Here is a 26,156-nt window from a genome sequence, read left to right as displayed (position 1 = left end):
ATTTAAATAATTAAGTCAATCCCGAAGCACTTTGTTCTTGGACTCTTGAATGTTTCCTTAGTCACTCTTTGCTGCACAAAGCAACATATCATATCCACCAAGCTGTTGACATATTAATTATAAAGTTGATATATCTCAATACAAATTGCCTATAGAGCATAATTGGTCTTTTGTAAATTTTCTGTCGTGATTGGTTAACACAATTTAGACAGCTTAAATTTTCTTATAGGTAATGTATTATATTGGCCGATAGGTGATATCTATACTAATATTATAAAGAGGAAAGGTTTGATTTTTTGTTTGTTTGTATGAATTGAATAGGCTCCGAAACTACTTGGCAGATTTGAAAAATTCTTTCACTGTTGGAAAGCTACATCATTCCTGAGTGACATAGGCTATATTTCATTTTCAAAAAAAATAGGCATCCTTACTAAAATTACGATAACATTAACATTTGTTTATTATTTGATACAATTCTAACAGATGGCGCTGAGTTAAAGGTAGTTTAGTTTAGGTCCGTGTCGTGGTACCAACGTTTCACATAAGTTCTCCTACGGTTTCCCTTGATTAATTTACTACTATGAATATATCAAACCTTAAACAAACAAACAAACAAATATATAACAAAAACCTTAGCCACAGCAACGCTTGGCCAAGTCTGCTAGTGTTATATAAATCACTTTACACACACTCTTATCCTCCTGTATCTTAGTATTAAGATTCTCTTGATTAGTCTTAAAAAAAATTTAATGAAATCCAAGAGGGATTAGAACGGTATAACTTTAGAATGGTTAATTTCGTCACAATCGGCTAGTGATTTACAGGCAATGTGTAACAAAATTTGACTAGAAAACTGAAATTTCCAGATCTACAGTTACACTGAAGTCAATGGATGGATCGACAACATTCCTTTGATTTTCAACGAACAAGGAACTGCTTTTATTACTATTTTACCATATGTAAGTACTTTAATAGAATTTATATAATTAATAATCCTGTAAAGTTTGTGATGCCAACGGTCGGGCAGAGGCTCTGCTAACTTCACAGACAAGAAGCTATCAGAGAAAGAGGTAAATACTTTTCCCATCTTATTTCAATGCTATATACTTATATAGAGGCTAGTATGAGCTCTATATACTATATATTTATATTAAAAAAAATTAAAGACAGGGGAGACAGGCTACCTGCCCTGCTAACACCCCTGCCTATTTGTATGATTAGAATACCAGTCGTAATATTCAGTGTTTTTAGTTAATTTGTTTATTTGTGGTGCATTTTCCTTTAAAGTAATTTTAGGTGATTTCTTCTAACGATCGATTTGAATGAGTTCAACATGCACAAGTTTTCTTAATATTTTATTAAAATAAATTTCAGGCAGTAAACAACGTACTTTATAAGCAAGTCGTGCAAGTGTCACAGGGTTCGACACCAACTGCTCTTTGGACCCTTTCTGGTCGCTCAAATACCGCTCATACAGTTGTCAAGATTCTGAAATGGACCTCTAGTGACGTCATGTATGTATTGTAATTAAAACACACATTGGCCACTCATACATATACGATACCTTCCTTTTTTATACAATCATATGATACGTGGGTGACACTGAAAATGTTTAGAAAATAAAAACGGCTTAATGTAGAAAGTTGCCAATACTTTTACTGTTTTTCTAAGGAATCCGTTCCTCTCTACATATCGTCGCATTCGACGGAACCACTGAGAAAAGCAGTGGGCCAATACTACCTGAGGGGTCTCTTCTATGGTATTTTCGAATGCATCATCAGGGTCCGTAAACCAAATACCTGGAATTTTATCTTTAGTTCACGAGATAAATAAAAGTCGCAGAGCGCCTGGTCAGGACTGTATGGCGGATGACTCACTATATCGTCCGTATTAAGTTCGCTGAAGCATTGCCGTGGTGGATGAATGATTTCTTAAGTTTATGAGAATCTACCATGTCCTAAAAAGTTTTTTATTATTACTATTAACTCTTGTGAAGCAATAATCTTTATTTACATATTATCATGTGTAGTTATGTAGTCATGGAAGTAGATTTAAATACATTTTTGAAAACCCCAAACAAAGTCCTCAAAATTCTATTTTTGAAAAAAGTTTTTCAAAAATCGAATTTAAAACACCTATAAACCAGAGACAACCTTCACCGTAATGTTTTTCCAGTTGGTACATAGCCACAAAAGAGCGCGATGCCACAGAGCAGCACATCTACAGCATCACTAGAACGGAGTTGAACTGTTTCACCTGTGACCTACGAAGGCCGGATGGTGAATTATGCCTTTACAATGACGGTGTTATAAATGACGATGCCACTAGACTCACGCTCAACTGCAATGGACCAAATGTACCACAAGTCTTTATTTACAATACGGTGAGTTCCTTCATTTCTCCTTATAACACATCGGCTTTTTTGAAGTCAGTTAAAACGATAAATAGAGGAAAGATTTGTTTACATATTTATATTTCAATTTCTATTTCAAAAATTATTTATTGTGTTCAACAACAATTAAAAGTGCTATATGTCCAGTGTACATTAATTTCTTGGAATGTAACATACTTATAACTAAACACACTTTTAAAAAAAACAGATAAAAACTAAAGTTTTAATTTTTCGATGTTTAACATTAACGAACTAAATTTAATAATGATGTAAACTATACAATCTTTAAATGAGATTTGCATTTTTGAAATATTTATATTAAAAATTTTCATATAGGCTAAATTAATTGTTTAACATTGTTTATTCGTAACAAATAACAATTTTGTTTAATAGCAGAGGACTTTTTGTATCAAATATTTGTAATTTTAGAATACCTATAAACTCACGACTGCTAATTTGTTGAGAAGCACTCATTACTATCTTAAGTGTAAATAACTAATATTTCGATTACCAGAACGGCACCCTTATAAGAGTATGGGAGGAAAACCAAGATGTAGCAGAACTCAGTAGTTCAGTAGATTTACCGGTAACATTCCGCGAGGATGTTTACCTTGGAGCTGGAATTCCAGATGGCAAAGTACTTATACAAGCGCCTCGGGACTATTTGAGTAGGACCAACTTGCCCTTGCTGGTTAATGTGTGAGTATATTACATTTTGACTATCGAAGATTTTAAAATGTTTTCCCTGATCTGGATGAAATCCTGAATAAGCAAAAAGAGCGTCCGACTTTATCGCATTCCTTTGTCAAATATAAATTAAAATGTTGTCACCCAAATCACTCAGGTGTATAGGTGATATTAGAGTTTTAAAACATGCACACCCGTATGAATAAGTTTTTGTCGTGACCACGTGTATAAAATGCATGACTGTCCCATTACGCTCACTGTCCCGTTACGCTCAGTGTACGATTGCGCCAACTATCTCTCTTACACTCAATTGGCCTCAAATTTATTAAAAAAAGTATGCAATCATTTCATCAATGTTCTTTTATGAGATTGTCACGTTAAATTATTGTCCGCAAACCGACTTTACAGACAACATTTTTTATGGGTTTTTGATATAAGCATTTAAGCGTTTTCACCCCAAAACAATTCCAATTACTGAAATGTAAGGCTAGAACTGTTTACTTGGCCAGGCAGTGCAGGATTTGGATGGTCATTTCTTATAAAAATCAGCAAATGCTCCCTTCCATTTTTACCAGACAGTTAAATATGGTTTTATTCAAGCGGCTGAATAAGCATTTCCTTGACATGCGCGCCCTCCAAAAGACCGCATCTCACTTAACATGAGGTGGGATTTATGCCAAATCTGTCCAGTTCTGTATAAAACCCTTGAACATAGTTAATTTCTTTAACCCAATATCAGGATAATAGGAATCATGCTGAGCAATAAAAAGTTTAGTAATATTGTACATTTGGAAGAGCTAGCGACACACTAGCGTCTGCTAGCGATACAGCGAATCGAGGGTTTTTTTGTAATTTGGACACTTTTTCTTTTTTTAATCTAGATATTTCTCTAGTCTTTCTAAAATCTCTTACAGCTATGCTGGTCCTGATACAGCTCAAGTGACAAAGCAATGGAATGTGGACTGGGGCACCTATCTGGTCAGCCGGTTTGGCATCGTCGTAGCGAAGATTGACGGACGAGGGTCTGGTCTCCAGGGAGTTCAGAACATGTTCGCGGTTAATAGGAAACTTGGTACCGTTGAGGTGGAAGATCAGATAACTGTAACTAAGTATGTGTTTTATTACTCCAATTATTATTTACTTTACCTAGTAATCTTTAAAATGTAGAGAATAAAATTTCCTTTAGTATAGGAATTTGTGTTTTATAGTAAAAAAAATTTAATTGTGCATGACGTGACTAGCATAGACATCTGCAACACCAGGAAGTTTGGGAATGTGTTGCTGGCTTTTTAGGTAGTGGTACGTTCTTCTCTTAAAGGTCTGTAACTCGTATTCAGGAATACCTGAAATGGCATCATCTTTAAATGAGCTCTGTCGTGGATTGCCAGACATCAAGGTGGAACGAGTGGAAATTGTGAATCCAAAGTCCGATAATGAAATTTAGACGCATTTAATACAAAGAGTTCTTGAGGAGTGATCCTATCTTCCAAGATGCGAAGAGAGCACTGTTCGATAGATGTACAGGTACCAGAGCCGGATTCAAAATATAGCAAGAGTAGCAAATGATACGCGCCCCGCGAATTTGGGGGCCGCGCACAATAGACCCCACGCTCCAAAGTACCAGAATGAAATAATACCCGTAACCGTAATAAAATAATATTAATTTGCATAGCGGCCTTATCTTGCCTCACTTCCACTTAAAAATGTAAAACTCATTTACGTCTCGTTTAATCGTTAAAATAACTAGGTATTTTACAAACTTTGTTGAATATGGTAACAGTTTTAATAAAGGCTTATTTAAGCTGATGATTTGCTTTGCTTAGTATTGAAACAAAAAACCAAAAAACATTATTTGTAACGGTTTTGTTTTAATATCCTAAACTTCAGAAGGGCTCCTTGATAGAATTTGCTAAGGCCCCGCGCTGGCATGATCCGGCACTGACCTGACCTATGTGTAAAACATTTTTGAAATGTCTTTCTATTTTTCTTCAGATACCTCCAAGAACGACTTTCCTTCGTAGATCGGAATCGTACCTGTATTTGGGGCTGGTCGTACGGCGGTTACGCGTCATCAATGGCTTTGGCCCGCGGAGGTGATGTCTTCAGATGCGCCATAGCCGTTGCACCAGTTGTCGACTGGCATTATTATGGTAAGTTATACTTAATTAAATTTGCCTACAGTGGGTGGTAAAATCCGTTGTAGAGATAAATACATTTTACCTGATTTAACAATATTGTTATTTTAGTTTAATCCATACGACGAGGCTTCCATTAGATGATAATTTTAATTTAAAAGTTAATTTAATTTTTAAAGTTAATTAAATTTAGTTAATAATAAAAAAAAGGGTGTACTTATGAACACGCGTTAGAAGTTATGTTTCTTTGGCGTATGGAAAAAAAAAAACTAAAATGCAGTAGTGATCAACGATAAATAATAAAATTAATCAAAAATATTTTATTTAAATCAATAAATTATTAGAAAATACTATCCACCGTAGTATATGAAATTGATTTAAAAACACCAAAATAATATTTATTTATTCACACTGCTTAATTGTACTGTTACGTAACACGAGTTCTAAATATAAAAATATGTACTAGAATATACAACTTGAACGTAGTTTTCGATTTTCATGCCACCTAGACTTAACTTTACGATGTCGAATTTAGGTGTTGGTGTGCGCGCGCATCGTACAAATTCACTCTCATCCTTTTTCTACATCGCGCCAAAAGAAGTATATCATAAAACTATAAATATAATATTTTATTAATCGCTGTCCTATATAAACTTTGAAATACGTAAATAATTAAATAACTAAAGAAATCCTAATTAGCGCTAATAAGTACTTATTTATACTAAATATATTTACTATACCCATTTCATAAACAACCACATAACATAATTTATAAATACATGCATATATAAGTGTTTTTACATTTTATCGTCAACGCCATCTAGAAAATAACTAAAACGTATACGTTTATCTAGAGAAAACTACATTTTAAATACGTTGTAGTCAGCACCACCTAGTGATCACACTGTGAACTAAATAGTAATATGACTTTATTTTGAAGAGAAGTGTAGTAAATTCAACAAAAACATTGATTATATTATACTATGTGATCAGTGACATCTAGTGAATGGCAAAGTAAAGTAAATTTGCCTAAATAAGGTTTTCCGCTACCTCGGGGACCACTTGTGAACTGAAACAATGTTTAGATTACTTACAGCTCTGCCTAATTAAATGTATTTATCAAATGCATGGTAGCCGGTGCCATGTAGTTGATTATGTATGAACTAAGACGGGGCTGTATAAAATAATTACATTTAAATTTCTATTAACGTAAAGTACGTTTTATTAGAAAAAACTTGGCGATTAAAAAGAGTGGCGGAGAGTTTGTCGCAAGTACTTCTCTTCCGTTCTACGCCCTTCATTTTAGAACCGGCAGTAAATGTAAAATTAGAAACATTCAATATTCTTTTTTGACGTTCATAAGTGTACATTGTGTTAACTATATGAAGAAATGAATAATTATTTAGTAAACTTTTGATTAAGTTCTTTTAATATAAGTGAACTACAAAAATTAATTAAAAAGTAAATGCAAATAAGAAGTGTACATTAACTTTTTAATTAATCTTGTCTCCTTATGCTTTGTTTACGCGTATTTAATAATTTCACTCATAAAAACCGTACTTCATACGCCATACTTTTTCATGTACATAATAAATACAATCTTGTGTTACAGACACTATCTACACAGAAAGATACATGGACACACCTCAAGCCAACCCTGAGGCGTATGCCAATTCTTCATTACTAACAGATGCAGTGGTAAGATTTATTTTATTTTATTTATAGATGTCTAATTCAAAATTTAATTACATTTTTACTAGTCTAAAACATATTCCGTATACGCTATATATAAAAATATAGAGGCCTATGTCGCCAGACAACCTGACTAAACTGGTTGCTAATAAATATATGTGTATTAGATTTATGAAAACTACAGTTTACTAAGAATAGCATGTAAGTTAAAAGGTCATTAATTATATAAATAAAAAATCCCGGACGGAAATTCCTCATAATCGGATTATTCAAGATCTGGGTAAGCTTCGGTAGATGTTACGTAGACCCAAAGTTGTTATGTTCCGAAGAGGTCAAAAAACAATGTTTAAGTACACCCTTGTTTGAATAACATACAAACTGTTAGTACTGGGTTGTGCCCACATTTGTTCCATTCTCATTAATTATAACTCTTAGTATTACTTCCTGTTTTTGACAGACCTAAGCACCACTTGCTGCTTTTAGACGATCCTCCGCTTGTCCGCATTAGAGACTCATAATGTCTTTATTTGGCCATACCAAGGGAAAGGTGATCGACTCCTATCATTTACTCCTACATTCCACCACTTTGTGAGAACCTGGACAATGGCCAGATAACACCCGGAAAATGATAGTTGATAGTATATGGAAACAATAAAAAAAACAATTTGAATCCATACCTACTTACTGAAATCTTGCTTTCTAGCTTCCAAAATTAGTCTTTACTGCTGTGATAATTGTACTACATTGTGGAAACATTCTTCTTTATACATACATACATTGTATTGGGGATTTCAGTAACTTAGTTTATATTTTATCTATTACAAAAACAAAAGCTTTCCTCTATTTCATTTTAATTTATAAAAAAGAATGGTGCTACAACCCTTGGACATAGGTTTATTTTCTTTTAGATAAGTAGGTGATCTGTGATTTACACATGTCAATTTTTGGATGGAAGGAATGCCGTTTTTAACCTAACTCTGGGATGCACGCAAGGCTCTAGTTTATATTAATATTCTTTACTATATATTAACACATGATTAAATAATATCGGTGATATAGGTGGAATCGTACCGCGATAAGCGATACTTCCTCGTCCACGGAACAGAGGATGACAATGTACATTACCAACACGCCATGTTGTTCTCAAGACGACTACAGTTGAAAGATGTCTATTTCACGCAGATGGTATGTAAATTTCAATTTTTTTGCAGCTCATTCGAGTTCTTTATAACGATCGTAGTTATTATTAATGGATGTTTTCTATATTCTATAACATACAGAGTATTAACAATTTTTTTAACCAATATAAAAAGGTCATTGTAAATGGATAAATATAAGTTAGAATAAATTTGTGTAGTAAGTTCCATGTGGCAGTGTATCTTTAATGCTGGCATTCCCTAGTTGCTTTGCGATATCGGCTCTGCAGTCTCCAATATATGCTTTTCCAATATAAATATATAATAGAAAAAATGAGGAAATAGTTACAAATTTCGGATTTTTTCTAAAAGTATTTCATTATCAGACAGTTTTTATATTACAATTCATTACGTACCATTTTCAATATCGATTAATTTCTAGCATAATGTTCCGTAATTATCAATGGAGCATTAGCACAAACGGTGTACGGGTGTTAAAATTTCCTAAAGCGGAATCTTCTGGATACTGAAATGCTTTTTGTTTCATAGTATCAAACCCAACACCTCCAAGTTTTACACCATATGCGTTACTAAGACTCGGCATTTGGCTAAATTAACTGGATTTGCTTTGAATGAAAATTTTAACTGTCTTTTTATTTCAGAGTTACACAGATGAAGACCACGGCTTAGGTGGAGTAAAGCAACACTTATACCACGCCCTTGAAAAGTTCCTAAAAGAAAATATGTTGTAGGGTTATAACAGTATTTATAAAAATAAATTAATAACTTTACCTAATTGAGAATTTAATCATGAATCCTTAATGAAAATCTTTTGCTAAATTCTTTAATTCAAATCATAAACGAGAAAGTCTAGAATCAAATTATTTTTCTTAATTCAAGTTTAATGATTTGTTAAAATATACAGTTTTTGTAAGCCGACAGAAATTGTCTACTCTAGTCATAAACAATTAATGGCTTACCTAAAAGTTTAAAATAGAATTTTTCATAGTTATTTTGTTATCTATTAGACAATGCTACTCAATCCAACTTTAGATTAATGAAAGTCAATAAATTTGAAATATTTGTTCGTCTGTTTTAATTATTTCTACTTCCTCAATCAGTTTCTCTACTCTGGGTATTGATTTAAATACTTAATAATTAATAAAAGGCTGGCATATCCTAATTAACAATCTCGAAAACGTCACCTAATCACAAAAATTGAGAATGCATTCAGCCTGATTTGACTGATATTCTTCAGTCAAACTAATCAAGCAATGTTTGCCTAGATTACTACAGCAGTATATATTTCCAAATGTTACTAATTTTATTTGTTATAAATGTTATGTAAATATGGTATTAAGTAATTTTAATAAAGTATTCTGTTTTTAAAAACGTTTTTTATTCATCTATTCATAAGTTTCGCACCAGTGGCTTAACCATATGATCAACAAATATATTTGTATGAAAATGAATTATGTACTTGCGAAGTATCATATTATTCATTTTCATACAAATATTTCATACATAGAATACTGTCAATCGTGAGCCACTATACAGCACTAATATTATTAGATAATTATCTCAAACATCCAATGGCCTGGTATTTTATCGCACATTACATCTTAAATAACGTCAATTATGTCAAATACAAATTATCATACAATCATAAACATCCGCCATCGAGCCAGTCAATAGATTTCGGGAGACTACGAATATTTTTCATAAGTTAATCTTCTTTTTTTAAATTCACATTTTATAAATTATGCATGATGCATGAATAGAACAAAATTTATCTATTTCACTAATTCTTGTATTCGGGTATGCGTCAACGTACACTTAACTCTCTCTAACTGCTATTTGGCGATTCACATCCCTTAATTAAAAGAGGCGGTAGTGAAAATCATCCCTAAGCCAAAGAACAAGGAACTCGGTTCTCAACGGCCTATCGGCCTTATACCCGTCTTCATTACCTTAAAAAAACTTTGTACCAAACGGCTCATGTTTAACGTACACAATCTAAAACTATTTCAATGAAATCAATTTTTTGGGACAGACATGTTAAGAAATAGCCGTATAGAAAAGCCGCATTCGACACTGTGTTGTCGCCCGCCGTCTACGACTGTCTACGCAGAATTGAATGTCCTTAATCTCTTAAAATCGTACAAAGACTTACGTACTTTCGCAATAGAAATGACACTGCGACCTGGTTACACTATAAAGAAGTCATTAAAAGCCTTTAACTTGTATTGTATAATTTTATTAAAGCTATTATTATGTTTCTTGAACTGCAGGTTATATTAGTCGTAAAACATTTCTTAAATGTATATCTACATTTGATTTGAATAATTTAAAATATTTGAAAACTTTTATCATACCAGTTAAAATTAAGAACTTTCGTCCATGTAAAGCTACAAAGATGCAAGAAAGAATAAACATATAAGGTATCAAACAGTTACTTCTTCCTTGTTTCTTTTACATTTCGTATAACATAATTGTTTTGCTTATAAGCCTATCGCCACAAAAACGCCACTTAGAAAAAAAATACACTGGACATAATTTATGTATATCAAAGTAAACAGTAAAACATGCTATATAAAAAATAAAGTACAAAATATTTATACAAGTAAACTACTTAATAAGCTTGAAGCTTCGAGCTTTGTCGAGCCAATCAGTACGTGATACGTAGCTGCCAACTATAACTCTCATTCCTGTAAACTCAGTTCTTCCGTGAAAAGCCCTGAAGTTGTCAAATACCATGATCAGCCCTGAAAATGAATTTTAAAATTACTTAATCGTATTATACACATGCGGGTTTATAGAAGCCCCGTGATGACAAAGTGTAGAAAAGATGTTTATGTATTTTATTTACGTAAGAGCTGAGAACCCTGACACAGATATTTTTTACTTAAAAGAGTTTCCAAATATTACACCTAGGAATGAAAATGTACTTGAATTGAATAAACACTTTTTATTATTTTATTATATATTTGGCTAATTCTATATCATTAGATAATAAGACCAAATGAGCGAATTAATTGATAGGAAAGAAGGATCTATCAAACTACATCACCACAATCATACCATATAAGTCGTCAATCTGAATATGACAATTTGCCGTGTGATAATTCCATTGTGCTAAGAAAACCTCAGCAAAGAGAGAGAAAGTTCAAAAGATAGATCTTACTATTGATTAGCTGTGATAGGTATTCTTGTGAAAAATCTGTGACTTTATCATGTTTAATAACATAAGTTATAAACCTATTCAGTTGCAGTTGTAGAATAATCGAAATGATAACGTTTATAAATATCGTACCTGGTTTTAATTTAAATGTCCATAGATTTTCTTTATTTTCAATATGCTTAGCAAAGTTCCGGATCGCCCGGTAATAATTTTTGCACTGCTCGCCACTTTCAAATGCCATAGAGGATCGGTCATGCGTATTGAATCTGAAAAAATATCCACACTAGAACTGTGTCAAACGATTACAGATTATAAATTATCTGAGCTAATGAAGGGAAGAAACCGTCTAGATTTCTATTTTATTAGTTTTATATTAAAACTTGCATTAAACTTGTTGTTGTTTTTAATATAAAACAAAATAGACTATTAATATATATACTAATAGTCTATTAAGACTATATATTATTATATTTCATATAGCTATTACTATAAACAATGATTTTAAATCACGACATCTTTCGCAGATTTTTTTTTATAGAACAGGGGCAAACGGGCAGGAGGCTCACCTGATGTTAAGTGATACCGCCGCCCATGGACACTCTCAATGCCAGAGGGCTCGCGAGTGCGTTGCCAGCGCTTTAAGAATTGGTAATTCTTAAAGATGATTTCGGCTTTCCTTAGAGTTAATCTTTTTCAAAAGTTCCTATTGACTTGCGGTCAAATCAATTGTTCTGACCTTACTAGACGAACATCATTATATTGATCCAGTTCAATCATCGGTGCAGCGTGTCTAAAATAATGACCATCGAACTGGTAATCCGCCTCCGCCTTGAACGTGGTCAGGAAAGCGAAATCTTTAGGATTTTCTTCCTTCAATTTCATTGCTGCATAAAATCCATCTGAGATAACGCTCGCTCCACCAGAACCATCGTGTCGTAAACAGTGGAACACTTGAAGCCTGTAAAAATTAAATAGCTGTTATCGATTACTCGCCGCAAATTTCGAGGCTGGGAAAGCTTAAGGAAGTTTGGTTTTAATTTTACACACAAAACTTGTAAATCATAAATATCCAAGGAGGTTGTATTATTAATTTTTTGTTTAAATTAAGCACTGTAAAAATAAATAGGGCAGACTGTCATACCTGAGGTCGTCGGTTCGATCACGGGAAATGTGCACCAATGGACATACTTTTTATGTGCGCATTTAACATTTCACACTCGAACGGTGAAGGTAAAGATCGTGAGGAACCCGACATGTCTTAGACCCAAAAAGTCGACTGGAAGTCGAGGAAGCTGATCACCTACTTGCATATTAGATTTAAAAATGATCATGAAACAGATTCAGAAATCTGAGGCCAGGACCTAAAGAGGTAGTAGTGCCACTAATTTTTTTTAAATAAATGCGTAATGTACAAACGACGGTATTTCTTTGTGTTTCAAATCATATTTTATCATTATTTCATAAACCAATATAAATTGCGCAAATTATTGAACTAAAGTTTATCCCTATGAGTCTTGTTAACACCAGTTAAAACGACAATTGTAGACTTATGACCATTAGGCATTTACCATGACCTTTGCGTGATAAAATTATTGAGTTATTGTCATTAAATTTTTATAAATCAATCTTATATAATAAGACTAGTTAAAGTCCAAGTTGTTACGCGCACAGTTACGTGTTTTTGTTTCTATTAAATTTAATGTTTTGTTTGATGTAGGTATTAAAAGTTAATTTCGTTATATATTATCTGTTTTTAATAGCAAATACCTGAGTACAAAAATACCTGGGGGTCTTTTTAGATGCCAGCCTAGAATTCATTCAGGTATACATGCGTGTCTGGTGCCTATTTATTTATTTATTTATTTATATTGTACTCCTACAGCTAACACAAAATACATTTAAAACAAACAAATACACCGAGAACATAGCCACAGATGGAATACATGATACATTATAATAAAAAGATTTACAAAAGGGAACAAACAAACAAAGTATTTAATACAATTAACTGGTTAAATTTAATTAATAAAGCCTAAATTGGATGTGTTGTGTAATGGTGTAAAGTGTGGGTGTGTACGTGATGGTGTGTATGTGGGTCGTGTAGATGATTTTGCGCTATGTATATTCTTAATACATGTTTTAACCACATTCCACGATAACCTAAACAAGTCAATGTGTAAATAGTGGTCATTGTATGTCCGAGCAGCGCGATTTAAAACTGAGTTTTTTATAATATAAAGATTCTATCTCTGTCTAACAATTATGACGTAAAAGATAAGTTGTAATATTGTTTTTGTGTGAATATTTGTTACATAAAAATTTTTTTTTATAAAACCGAATAAAGTTATGTAAAAAAAATACCCAGCCGGCTCAGTGAAGGATGAAAGATCTGTGTGCTGAGGTAGTCCCACGCTCATATAGGCTGTATCATTGTTTCCCGGTTCCGGGCTAATCTCCCACATACCACCAAATAAAGTATGCTGAACACCACCTAATGCTTTGCACACTACTTCCGTAGCTGCTAGACTTGGTTCGACCTGAAAAATAAACGCTTAGTACATTAGAATCCTAAGTATTGTTTAAAAATAGATACCTAATTTTGAAATTGATTTTTGTTTAGTTTTGTTTAGATTCTTAAGTTTATTTTTTGTTTTGTCAAATAGTTTTTTTGTTTTGTTTAATGTTGGATTTCTTCGTGTATGTAATGTTTGCCTATAAGTGTTTGTCACATTTAAAATTGTATTTAGTGATTTTCTTTTTTTAGCGATGTAACAGTGTGCCAAGCGTTGGCAAGCTTTTTTATCAATAAAACGAAGAAAAAAAACTAAATATTCCTTAAACACTTCATTAACGTGTGAACGTTCATCTAATATAGAATGTAAATCCAGAAAATGGAATTCAATATTTGGTGGTGACCATGCTTTACCAACGTTTAAAATGTGCCAAGGTATATCCAAATAAACCTAATTATTATTAGAGATAAGTAAACATACATCTTCTATGAAAGCCACTCCATAATCCAGTAAAGACTGGAATACAGCAGAGGCTCCATCAGTAGTGTTAAGGAATTTCTTGACCGGGACCTTAGCGACTTTGTTTACTATGTCATCACCTCGCCAGAGTTTCGGTGCACTCTTCCGACTCTTGCTCCACGTTTCGTAATTGAATTCTGATAAGAAGTCTCCTTCGTAACTCGATACGTGGCCGTCTGACCCTGGAGTATATACATATCATCATAAATTTGTTATTACAAAAAATTTTGAAATATATCTCGCAATAGATATTTTAAATTGTAAAAAATTATGACTCCTAACAAACAGTTTCATAGATTATGTTTCGATAGATCCTTTGAAAACAGCCAAAATTATAAAAAAGTTATCAAATGTTATAAACTGGGTTTTACGGATTACTTTGACAATTTCCAGTACGTAAAATCGTTTATTATGTATTCACAATGTGAATGAACCTTTTTGTGTTCAAAATTTATTATTTATTATATATTTAATTTATTTAATAGTAATCTGACAGCTAACATCCATATTATAAAAAAAAACACAGCCAAAACAGAGTACATAGATGAACAAGATATAAATGAAACAGATAATAATATTATATAGACCAATAAATGAAAAAGAAACTGATTTAACATTAAACAAATGAATGTTAATACTTAATATTTTAAAGAAAATTCTAAAAGCCTAAAGATAATATATATATAAGATACAGATATTTAATAAAAGTAATTTAGACTAGACTATTTTGTTTAATTAATACGGTTATTTCATTGAAGCTAATATTATAAATTTGACTATGTACATACAGTTTTAGTTATTTGCTATAGAAAAATAATATGAAAATATTCTAAATACTTCTTTATGCGCTTCAATGTTCAATTAAATTATTTATTACGTACACTTTACTATAAGTTTCCTATCTTTGCACACGGCACCATCAATATCAACTTCAGGAATATCCAAAATGTGGGCAGTTCTTAGATTTGTTTTTGGATCGTAGCAAATGTGGCACCTTTAAAATTAAAATAATTAATTTATTATCAAGGAAATAATATTTTTGACGTTCTGAATTAATATTAAAGCGATTAAATAATAAATTGCTTATTCATTCTAGACAATTATTTAGATTTTAAAACACCAACAATTACAATATAAAAAATCTAAGTAGATGTTCTTTTGTAGCATTATCAACTGTGTGCCGGTAACTAATAATAATTGTAAACTTAAGTAGATATAACTGATTAAAGTTAACCTAATTAGTTAGCGACGGTATCACTTAACATCAGGTGAGCCTCCTGCCCGTTTGCCCCCTGTTCTATAAAAAAAAAAAAAAAAACCTGCAGTGATCTCTCAACCAGCAACTTTCGAATGTTAAATCATATCCATCGTCAAAAATTACTTTCAGAGCTGTTCCGTTCCTATTTACGGCTTTTATTTCTGTAAAACCACATAATTACATAAATATCATTATAATATTGCATAATAAAAATTATTAATTTTGACATGCTTCTTGTTTATTTAAATGGATAACATTAATTTAATAATAATATGCAAATAAGTTCAATACGTATAAAATAAGTTAAATATGTACATCAGTTTTGTCACGTGTACATTTATTTCTAAAAAGTCTAATTTTTTTACATTTTATTAAACCAATATTTGTTTCAACTTAAAGTTCAAAAAACACCAAAAACCTACTACTTTGTAGTGGCTACACCAATCTACAAATTTTAATTTAAATTCAGTTGATTGTCTATTAATGTGGTATAATTTTCTTCATTTGTAATAAATCGCAAATTAATATTTTATTAAGGAAAATGAAATGTTGCCTTACCTGTCATTTTATAATACTGTTATTAAAATAATTACGTGTTCACTGTGAGCGATCACTTCTAGGAATATCTTATAAAATTATATTTCATTATAAATAAAGTTTATCGTAACTAATAACAATATTATTAAAACCTCATCAGCAGTCAGGGTCACGCTTGACAGAGCACGTTTATGCACGAGTAAAAGTTTAGATATTTTTTCCAATTTTTTGGATAAGATCGCTTGAGTAATCAAAATCGTAGTTAGAGAGGTACTGAGTAGAGAAATACGATGCACTTCAATATATTTTACTGTATCAAACATTAAAAAGCAAAAAAACTCAACATAATAAATGTACACAAGGCGGACATTGATATCTGTTGTCCTCTATCTCACTACAAGTTTAGTTACATTTTTAATACGTAATATTTTATTTACGCTGACATTTAATTTTTTATTACTTTATTTTGGATTGTTTTTAAATTATTCATGCTGTGTTCGGTATTTAGGTGTGTATTTTTGTTTTATGTAGTAACATAGTGATGTGTAATCCGAAGACTTCAGCCGGGATTTTACGTTTTTGAAATATCATATTTTTGATAAAATTTACTTAAATTTTCTACCTATGAAATTAGTTATTAGAGTCCGAGAATTTTTTTTTTTTAATGAAGTAGTCAGCATTTGATCAAACTTCAAGTGAAATCAGAACAGCCCAGAATCTGATGTTTTGTCACCAAAATCTGAATCAGTTTCTTCATCATTTTTTTTCTTAATTCATCTATTCGTAATTAGAAGAGTATACTCGTCGTTTGTGTCTAAACGATGTCGATTACCTCACGACATTTTCCATTACCGTACGTAAGAGAGTGTTTAATTCGCGTTTGAATTAGGAATGGCATATGGCCCATGATCTAGAAAATCACTAGTCGACTAGTTAAGTGCCGATAGTATGTATGTATTAAGTCATGGGATAAGGTTATCGATGTGTCCTAAAGGAATCTTAAGAATAGCTTATAATAATAAGAATAGAAATAAGATAATTTTCTACCGGATTGATCCGGTAGAAAATTATCTTATTTCGCGCTGCGAATTATACATTTACAATTTTTCTTAGAGCGGGACAATCCTTCTAAGATTAGGTTTTACTTATGAAGTTGATGTATCTAGTTTAAGAGTACGAGTTTCATTGCGGAACCAGTGCTACTTGGTGAATTAGTGCCGGGGTCATTCACTATAATTTTCTAAAGTCGGCAAATGGTCAAATGTCTTAGGGCAGATGTCTATCGTCAGCAACTGGAAACTATGATGGAAATGCTAGCTGCTAAACAAACGATCGCTCTAGGCCAGTGATGCTTCACGACAACACCAAATCAATTGGAATGTCTAAGATATCCACCGTACTCCTCAGGCCATGCTTCAACAGGTTATCATTTTTGCAAGGAAAAAAATTCAAATTCGATGGGGCAGTTGATACGGCCTTCAAAGATTCTATTGATTCCCTTCCGAATGGTTTATTTAGTAAAGGGATCACTACTATATACGAACTACCTATAATTAACTATTCTATAAAAAATCTACTTTTTGTTCCTAACATACCAAACGCCATTTTATATGCGATTGAAGAATACATACTTACAATTTTTTAATTTTTATCGTAATTTTTAATTTAAATATTGTTAGAAGGTAAAATTAGACAAAAGATAAAGATAACTTTTGAGAACATTTAGTTGAAACAACAGCAATTAATCCAATCATAGATCCTTTTCAAGAAACGCGGAAAGACGAGCCTGAATTTCATTCATTTTCCATACAAATGTTTCATTACTATTAAACTTAGCGAAAGCGCAGAGCTTAAGCAAAGCAAATAACCGTCTTAAATGTGGCCCTGCGCCTTCTAGGGCAGTGGTACGAGTATAATTTAACTTCAGATTGCCCCATCAATAAAAATAAACTTACGATAACTTAGTATGATGGTAATACTTCTGAAATCGGTTGTGTATCGGTTGTAATTACAACAAGTAAAATTAACCCCGGCTGATTTTCTTCGAGTTCGATTGCGTTCTTGTTAATCCTGAATTTGCCATTATAATCATTACACTAACGATAGAGTAAAAATAAATGAACAAGACGGTTCTAATTACGTATACAAAACGTGAATAAGACCGATCTCATGTTTTAATTTTACGTGAAATATTTTTTTTCATATAAAGAAATGTGTAATTTTATTGTTTCTTAATACATATCAGGGGTATAATCTACCTTTACCTATTACTAGTAACATAAATGAACCTTAATAGTTATTAATAATACAGGCCGGATTAGATTTTATAAAATTTATTTCTTAATTAAAATACACAATTGATGAATAATTTTCTTAAAATATTTCTTAAATAATAATATTAGCTTAGTGAATAAGTTCGAGGACACGGGCCTTGTCCATCCAGTTGGTTCTGGATACGTAAGTTCCACCAAGGACTCGCCTTCCGGTGAAACCTGTCCTGCCGTGCAACAGCCTGAAGTTGTCGAAGACCATAACAACGCCTGGAATGGAAGATTTTGTTTTTATTTATTTATTTGTTGCACCAACAGAGTAGACACTGATAAATGCATTTATCATCATCATCACAAATCACACCAATTACGGGTTATTTCGTAAATTCTTTTGTTGAATTGGGCAAAAGTTTCTGCATCTTTTTGATTTAATTTTTTTAAATGTATTATTAAGAATAATATTAATTAATTAATTTACTTTAATCCTAAAGCACATACCAGGTTTCAATTTAAACTGCCAGTGGTTCTTCTTGTTCTCGATGCATGAAGCGAAGTTTTTCAAGGAGCGGTAGTATGCTCTGCAATCTTCGGCGTTTGCGAACGCCATTGGTGACCTATCGTATGAGTTGAATCTGAAATACAAATCAATTGTTATCTAGATTAAAATTAAAATTGAATCAATTGTTAATGTGACACTTGTATGTTACTTTCGTTCACATTGCTGGCAAACTGTTAACCTAATACCAATAAAAATAGTGAGAGGCGTTCACGGCCAAAATTGTTGTGAAAGGTCGAAGAGTTGAATAAAAATATTATACTACCTAAAATATATACTATCATTCGCAAATCGTACTAACAAATTATTGCATCATTAAATAAAAATAATAATTTCCTTTTATGTAAAGACTGCAATTAAATTAATCATTAAAGAACTTTAACGCATTTATTTTCATTATCATAACCGTTTGACCCTTGACACAATTTTAAAATTATAAAATATAAAACAAAATATTTTACCTAATTTGTCTGACATCATTCGTAATCATATCAAGCTCAATGGCGGGGGCAGCGTGTCTAAATGAATGTCCGTTAAACTTGTATTCGGCCTCCACTGGGAATTTTGTAAGGAAGTCATAGTCTCTTGGATGCTCCTCCTTCAACTTCGCCGCGGCGTAGAACCCGTCTACTAGTACAGTCTCACCACCTTCACCATTTGTGTGTTCCAGGGAATGAAGGAGTTGCAAGCTAGAAAAGTCAGTCAATCAGTAATGTTATAAATATTTTTCAGCAGCAAAAATTCCTCTATCTGTCTTCCATTTTAGCTAGTCGCTTCACAGCCTGTGTATTAATCCTGGGTTAGGCTTAATTAAATAAAAGCTTTTGCTTATACGGGCTTATAGGTTTTTAATATTAAGACTTTCATCGCGCTCATAATCATAATTAAGTGTAATTAAGGCACCTTGATTAATTACAACTACAGTGTCAACTCCATGTAACGTTTGCCGATTTAATCATAAACTCCCTAAAGCGTCGATATCACCAAGCACTGGATGGTTTAGCTTGTCTTCCATATCATGACAATCTACATTACACCCTCAATAACAAGAATTATATTTAATACTAGCGGATCGGACAGACGTTGTCCTGTCTACACGTCTTTAATTTCAAAATTTCAATTTTTAATAAGCCATTTTGATGAAAATTATTATACAAATGTTATGACAATATCTAACGATCCAGCACATGGTCACACACGATATAACACAATGATAACAAAACTTTTTTTAAATTTCGGGACAGACTAAAATTAAAATTCGAATATTATTTAAAATTTGACACTGCGATGGTAGCGCCGTCTGTCGGATCCAATGTAAAACATTCCAAAATCAACAACAACAAATAAATTGAAAATTAATTAAAAAAACATTGTCCAGCGGACAAAATTGTGAATCTAAACCATTCCCAGATCCCCTTGAACACACACAAAAAATTTCGTCTAAAACGTTTAGGAGGAGTTCAGTCACATAAATATATATATTTCACAAGAAATATATATATTAAGGTATATAATATAATAACTTTATAATAATAAAGTAGTTTTTAAGTAGCCGAAATTAGTTAAAACTGCGGAGCTGTGTACGTTAATTTGTCGCTCTTTTGTTTACAAATTGGGATTGCTTGAGCGTGTATCACTTAAAATTATATTTTTGAGGAAGTGTAATTCACTTACGAAAAAAATGACAGTTTAATTTTTAAAACCGATGACCGAAAAGACAATTGACCCAACCCTCATTGAATATATGCCATTGTTTCTATGATTCTAAAACCACTGAATGTCATAGATAACACTGATTTATAAGGACAATAAATTTTATGTTTTATTAGATATCCTTGAAGGGCAAAAAGTTGAAGAGCGAGGAGCAAATAAATCAACCGAACACAAGGCTACTCAAACCCATTGGGGCATTTCTATAAGTTATTGTGCGGAAAAACTCAATATAAACTATATCTTGATGCCTACAAAAACGCAATTTCATTGAGATTTTTGGTCGTTGTTATCTCTGGGTTTTTTTATAAATACTTAAAGCTTCCAGTCAATAGAAATTTCAATTTAGCTATACATTCCAAATGACTATAAGTATATTACTGTAAATAAACTAAGAATGTATTATGTATTTTGTTTTTGTTCTTGATCTTTTGCTCACAGTCGTATTAACTAAAAATAGATACGAGCGCAAGTAACTCTTAAATGAGAAAGATATATATCAGTGCAAAAATATGAAGGTAAGGCATTTATATCAGACACAAAAATAGAGAATCAGGTAAGTTTTTATGATAACTGATTGAAGGAACCAAGACCTTTAGGCTTTTAGTTAAAACTACTGGATCATTTCAATGTAATGCGTCAAATTTAAACCTTTTCTTGATAGAGTATCTGTTGAGATACCTCAGAATAAAAATAATCTACTGCTATTAATTTTAACGAAAGCGTGATATTTTAATAGATAATTATAAAATATTATCGCGAGCCCTCTGGCATTGAGAGTGTCCATGGGCGGCGGTATCACTTAACATCAGGCGAACCTTCTGCCCGTTTGCCCCCTGTTCAATAAAAAAATAATAATAATAATTTGGCAATGTATGTGTTGAGAAATATTGTTACCGTAATACCAATGTTCTTTTACGGTTAAGTGCTATAAATATTATTTATATTTAAAAAAATAAATGTCTACCAATTTAAGGGTTAAAGAATTTGATTCCCTATCTATGACATATCAACATTTACATAGTATATTTACCCAGCGGGATCCGTGAAGGAAGACAGATCTGTGTGTTGCGGCAGTGGGATACTCATGAAGGCTGTGTCGTTAAGTGATTCGTCTACTTTGATGTCCCACATACCACCGAACAAAGTTTGTTGGATTCCACCAAGTGCCTCCGCTACTACTGCTGTTCCGTCTAAAGTTGGTTCCACCTTAACCGAGATATATATACAACATTAAAATAAAATAAAATACGTTTATTTCGGAACATAAGATAAGCATGGTATCACTTATTCCACGTCATTAAAATCGAGCCTGTTGGCATCCCTACTCATCGGCAAAGAAGACCGAGAGAAAAAGCGGCCGTAAAAAACTCTCGGTACTCTTTTAAAAAAAAAAGCAAATCATCCAACAATTCTGCTAGTCTATTCTACAATATTTAAAACAGATATAGCAAATTAATTAGAAAATTTATGAAATATATTTTACATATTTAAAAGCCAGACGAATTTTTTATGCTACATTATGTTCATAGCCCAACTATTAAGTTTATTTTGTTTTGGTGATAACATTAAAATATATATCAATTCTGCTGACCGACTTTAGTTTTTGACCAGTCGTTTCGTATTAATTATGTTTGTCGAAATTTAAAACTACTACACGAAATATAGCCAACTTTTGTATGTTTTGTTTTTGATTAGGTCGATTGTATCTATCAAATAGAGCCGCAAGTAATAAAATTCCTTACGTTCTCAATAAAAGCCACACCGTAGTCCAGGATTGATTGAAAAATCGCTTTTGCTCCTTGTTTTGTTTTAAGGAATTTGTCAACCGGGATTCTGGCAACTTTGTGAGAAATTTCATCCCCGCGCCATATCAAGTGATTGATCCTTCGACGGTCCACCCAGGACTTCATTTCGAATTCAGCCAGAAATTCTGCATCGTAGGTAGATTCGTGCTCATCAGACCCTAAATAAATTTATTTATAGTTAGACTTAAGACTATTTAAGAAAATACTAACTACAAGTAGATTTAATAAAAATAGTTTAAATATTAATTGCTTTAGAAAATCAAGGCGCAATTTTAAATCAGCCCGTAAAATAAGGTTATCTTAATCACATGTACACTATAGGAATAAATTAATGTTGATTTCATTCCGTTCTCAGTTGTAATCTGTTTCGTAAGATATATCTCTTGTGAATTGTGACGTAATCATATCGTTAACAATAAACATCGAGAGACAGAATTATGTTTTTGTTTTAATAGTGGACTGACTTTTTTAAATTTGAGAAAAGCAACTGCTTATCAAATACTTAATATATTTAAAACAAAGTCGTGTTATTTACACCGGTAGGTATAGGTCTGATAACTCAAGATCGGCTGGACCGATCTTAGTTATCTCTTTTTGGCGGATTCTTCTCCACTCCGAATAGTAGAATAAGTAATAAAATATCGGAAAAGTTATCGAATAACAATAAATAAATTAATTAATTTTACGAAGGTGGGATGCCATCTATTGACAAAACTACTCATCGTTTTCGACGAAATCGTGTCCGTTCAAGAAATTCCGATATTGTGGTGACTGAGGATATATATAACCAGGCTTTGGTCGTGCAAGCAATAATAATAATAAAAATAAAAAAGTCTTTCAATTCTTACAGCAGAACAAGAAGTTGTATTAAGTTAGTTTACTATCATACTAGTGTTAGTAATTAAATTTGTATCCTAATAGTATCTTTAGTGCAAGCAATAAAACATTTCTTTATTTGTAAAAAAAGTTGCTAAAAAAAGTTTAACTAAAGTGACAACGATATAATAGACTGTAAGGCGAAACTAAGCAAGTCGGGATAGCTAGTTACTAAATAAGAAGAAATTAGTAGTTAATTAATAAGACGAAGTTACTAAATATGTAAGTAAGAATAACTTAAAAGTACTGTGGTTCAAAAAAAAACTAAATTCAAATTAAAATATTTTGGAACTAAATATAGCCACGTAGACAAGAATAATTTTGTTCGGCCCAGTAGTTTTTGAGTTTATAACAGACATACATTCGAATCGTTTCTTTTTTTATATTAAGAAATCTTAATCTCTATTTAGGTAAAGTTTGGGATTGAGTAGTTTAATAACTTACAAGTTAGCTGCAGTTCGGACCCATTGACGCTTACGCTTTTCATTGTAACATCTGGAAGTTCTATTAGGTGGTTCGCTCTTAGATTTGTATTCGTGACGAAGCATTTGGAGCATCTATAACAAAAATGTGTTACAGTCGATCGTTAAATTATGTAAGGTATATAGTTAAGGATTTACTTCGAAAAATAAAACTTGGTCAATCGCTTCGTACTTTAGAACAATATATCTACGTACACGGAATACGTTACCCACATTATTTGCTTCAATTCCCAGTGCAATAATAATTTGGAAAATAAAGAGCGCTATTACAATGATCTAATTATCTTTGTATACGTATCACGCAATAGACGTAGACTCTACTACAGTCAAAATCTATTATAACGACATCAAAGGAACTACTCATATTTGGTCGTAAAGACCGAGTCGTTATAGCCGATGACGTCGTTATTAAGTACCTAATATAATTCAGCCGGGACCTTTGATTTTGGTCACTATAACCGTTGTTAAAATGGGGTAAGTAAATTATATTTATGAAGTTATTACCTGCAGTGATCTCGTAGCCAGCAATCTTCAAAAGATACAACGATATCATTTTCAAAATGCACCTCTAATGTAGTGTCATCGATATTTGCGTTCTTTATCCCGAGGACTGAAAAAAATATTTTTTTTAAGTATAATAGAAATTGTGAGATTAAAAAAAAATCCGTTGACTTTTAATTTTGATGATGATGATTTTATGAATTTAGATGGATTAATTGTAGATTTGAATAAAACGAAAAAAATACAAATGATATTCAAAATAAATGAATAAATATGATATATACATTATTATTTAAATATATTAATAAAAATTAAAGATTAATATAAAAACAAATTCTTCATCAATAAGACAAAACATTTATTAATACTCACTTCTCATTTTAAAAAACTATAATTATTTTATTTTATTAAATCAATATTCCTTAATAAATTTTATTTTATTAAAGCAGGTCACTGTTAATATGTCAACTAGGCTCAGTTGTTAGACGAGAAACTGTTGATAAATTAAGGCGACCCACTATAAAAATAGCCCTATAAGTACCACCAGCAAAGACAATATTCAATAATTTACCCAATGTTAGGGAAATTTGTCGATTGGCAGAATCTCGATTTTACGTGATAATAATTATGTATTTACAAAATTCAAATTTATGCTTTGAATTTAAAATACAATTTCAATAACTTTACTAAATCATATGAAATATAATTATTAAATTTAAACCAACAGTATTAAGAAAAACTATAAAGGTTTTTTGCTTTAAAAATACAATTTTTTGAAGTTGTTCCTTAAGACAATCCATACAAAAAATACGTCTATCAGGTCAGATCTAACATCAGGGTTGATTTTTAAAAATGACTAAATACTGTTATTTCTGACTGTTCATATAAATTTAAATTAAGAATGCAAAAAATTTTTTTTTTAATCTGGCAATCATTGCGAAATAGATAAACTTTTACATCGCATTAGCAACTAGTGTAAACCTTAAATCATTGTTTATCAACGTAATATCGATAAAAATGTTTATATTTAATAAATAAGTCATTCAATAATATTGATTAGGCTTTGTTTATAGTTAGGCCGTGTCATCTAGTTACGTCTTAAAAGTCCAAGAGCAATACACGTACACACAAACAAACAGGAAAATATTCTAATAGGAAATCGGGTACATGTAATTGTCTTTCGTTTACGCGAGTATTTACGCATTTATATAAAGCCTCTTTCAGTGACATAAATTGAGGTTTAGTGTTTTTCGGCAGTGGTTAGCGACTGCCACTGAAGTGAATTCACTTCTTCAAATAGTTCATTTAAATTTGGTTATACATTAAAATACTTGATGATTAGGCGACAGACTGTTTTCTAATTAAAGCTTGTTTTAAATTTCAATTTGGTTGCCTTAACAAAAAGATGCCTTACCATACCCATTAAAATAACTATAATATCTTCCAACAGAATATTTTGTTAAAGTCTATTTTACCCCTAACGTATCCTGTATTTATGTATATTCTATCAGAATCATACACATTTATATTTCGTACAAATTAATCAGTGCGCTAATTGTTTTTCCAGTGGTCTAGGGTCTATTATTCATCCCTTAACTGGTTGAGGTTGTAAGTCAAAGTGGCAGTTGGGATCGAACTGTCACAGACTAGAATTAATCATTAAAACGAAACGGGTCAACTCGTTTTCCGATTTATGGATTTACGGTTGTATACACGTAACAATATTCCTCAGTTAATGGTACTAACAATAAAGAATTTTTAAATTTCGAATTTTGAAATTAGACGAGATTTTCTGCAACTAGACGGATTTTAGGACTGATTTTTTAAATTAGTATTTTGGTTAAATTTTAGTCTCGTCTTCATACACTTTTACTAATATATTGTTTAGTCATCGATAGCTACT

The 26,156-nt window shown here is 31.8% G+C and overlaps 3 protein-coding genes across 5 annotated transcripts in view; 1 reads left to right on the top strand and 2 right to left on the bottom strand.

Annotated features, from left to right (window-relative positions):
- LOC110994524 (venom dipeptidyl peptidase 4) overlaps positions 1-9,129 on the top strand; it is a 28,120-nt gene extending 18,991 nt beyond the window's left edge. For all 3 annotated transcript variants that reach the window (XM_022261205.2, XM_022261204.2, XM_022261206.2), the window contains 9 exons: positions 867-959; positions 1,375-1,514; positions 2,176-2,383; positions 2,907-3,091; positions 3,994-4,188; positions 5,072-5,229; positions 6,827-6,912; positions 7,966-8,091; positions 8,705-9,129. In XM_022261205.2, coding sequence (XP_022116897.2) covers positions 867-959; positions 1,375-1,514; positions 2,176-2,383; positions 2,907-3,091; positions 3,994-4,188; positions 5,072-5,229; positions 6,827-6,912; positions 7,966-8,091; positions 8,705-8,794 — 1,281 coding nt within the window. In that variant the 3' untranslated portion in view covers positions 8,795-9,129. The remainder of the gene's footprint in view (positions 1-866; positions 960-1,374; positions 1,515-2,175; positions 2,384-2,906; positions 3,092-3,993; positions 4,189-5,071; positions 5,230-6,826; positions 6,913-7,965; positions 8,092-8,704) is intronic.
- A 1,151-nt stretch (positions 9,130-10,280) lies between these two features.
- Positions 10,281-16,302, bottom strand: LOC110994512 (trimethyllysine dioxygenase, mitochondrial). Its single transcript, XM_022261183.2, has 8 exons — positions 16,072-16,302; positions 15,575-15,674; positions 15,137-15,249; positions 14,217-14,437; positions 13,585-13,760; positions 11,960-12,181; positions 11,356-11,489; positions 10,281-10,807 (listed from the first exon to the last, which is right to left on the bottom strand). The coding sequence occupies exons 1-8, from the start codon at positions 16,076-16,078 to the stop codon at positions 10,671-10,673; spliced, it is 1,110 nt and encodes a 369-aa protein (XP_022116875.2). The 5' UTR covers positions 16,079-16,302; the 3' UTR covers positions 10,281-10,670.
- Positions 16,303-18,367: 2,065 nt separating this feature from the next.
- Positions 18,368-24,754, bottom strand: LOC110994526 (trimethyllysine dioxygenase, mitochondrial). Its single transcript, XM_022261211.2, has 8 exons — positions 24,626-24,754; positions 24,257-24,362; positions 23,715-23,827; positions 22,332-22,552; positions 21,620-21,795; positions 19,338-19,565; positions 18,819-18,952; positions 18,368-18,590 (listed from the first exon to the last, which is right to left on the bottom strand). The coding sequence occupies exons 1-8, from the start codon at positions 24,630-24,632 to the stop codon at positions 18,454-18,456; spliced, it is 1,122 nt and encodes a 373-aa protein (XP_022116903.2). The 5' UTR covers positions 24,633-24,754; the 3' UTR covers positions 18,368-18,453.
- Positions 24,755-26,156: the final 1,402 nt, after the last annotated feature.

Source organism: Pieris rapae, chromosome 18 (genome assembly GCF_905147795.1).
Source record: "Pieris rapae chromosome 18, ilPieRapa1.1, whole genome shotgun sequence".
In the NCBI taxonomy this organism is placed as follows: Eukaryota; Metazoa; Arthropoda; class Insecta; order Lepidoptera; family Pieridae; genus Pieris; species Pieris rapae.
Note: the sequence above shows the minus strand (reverse complement) of the source record. Positions and strands in the feature narration are given on the sequence as shown.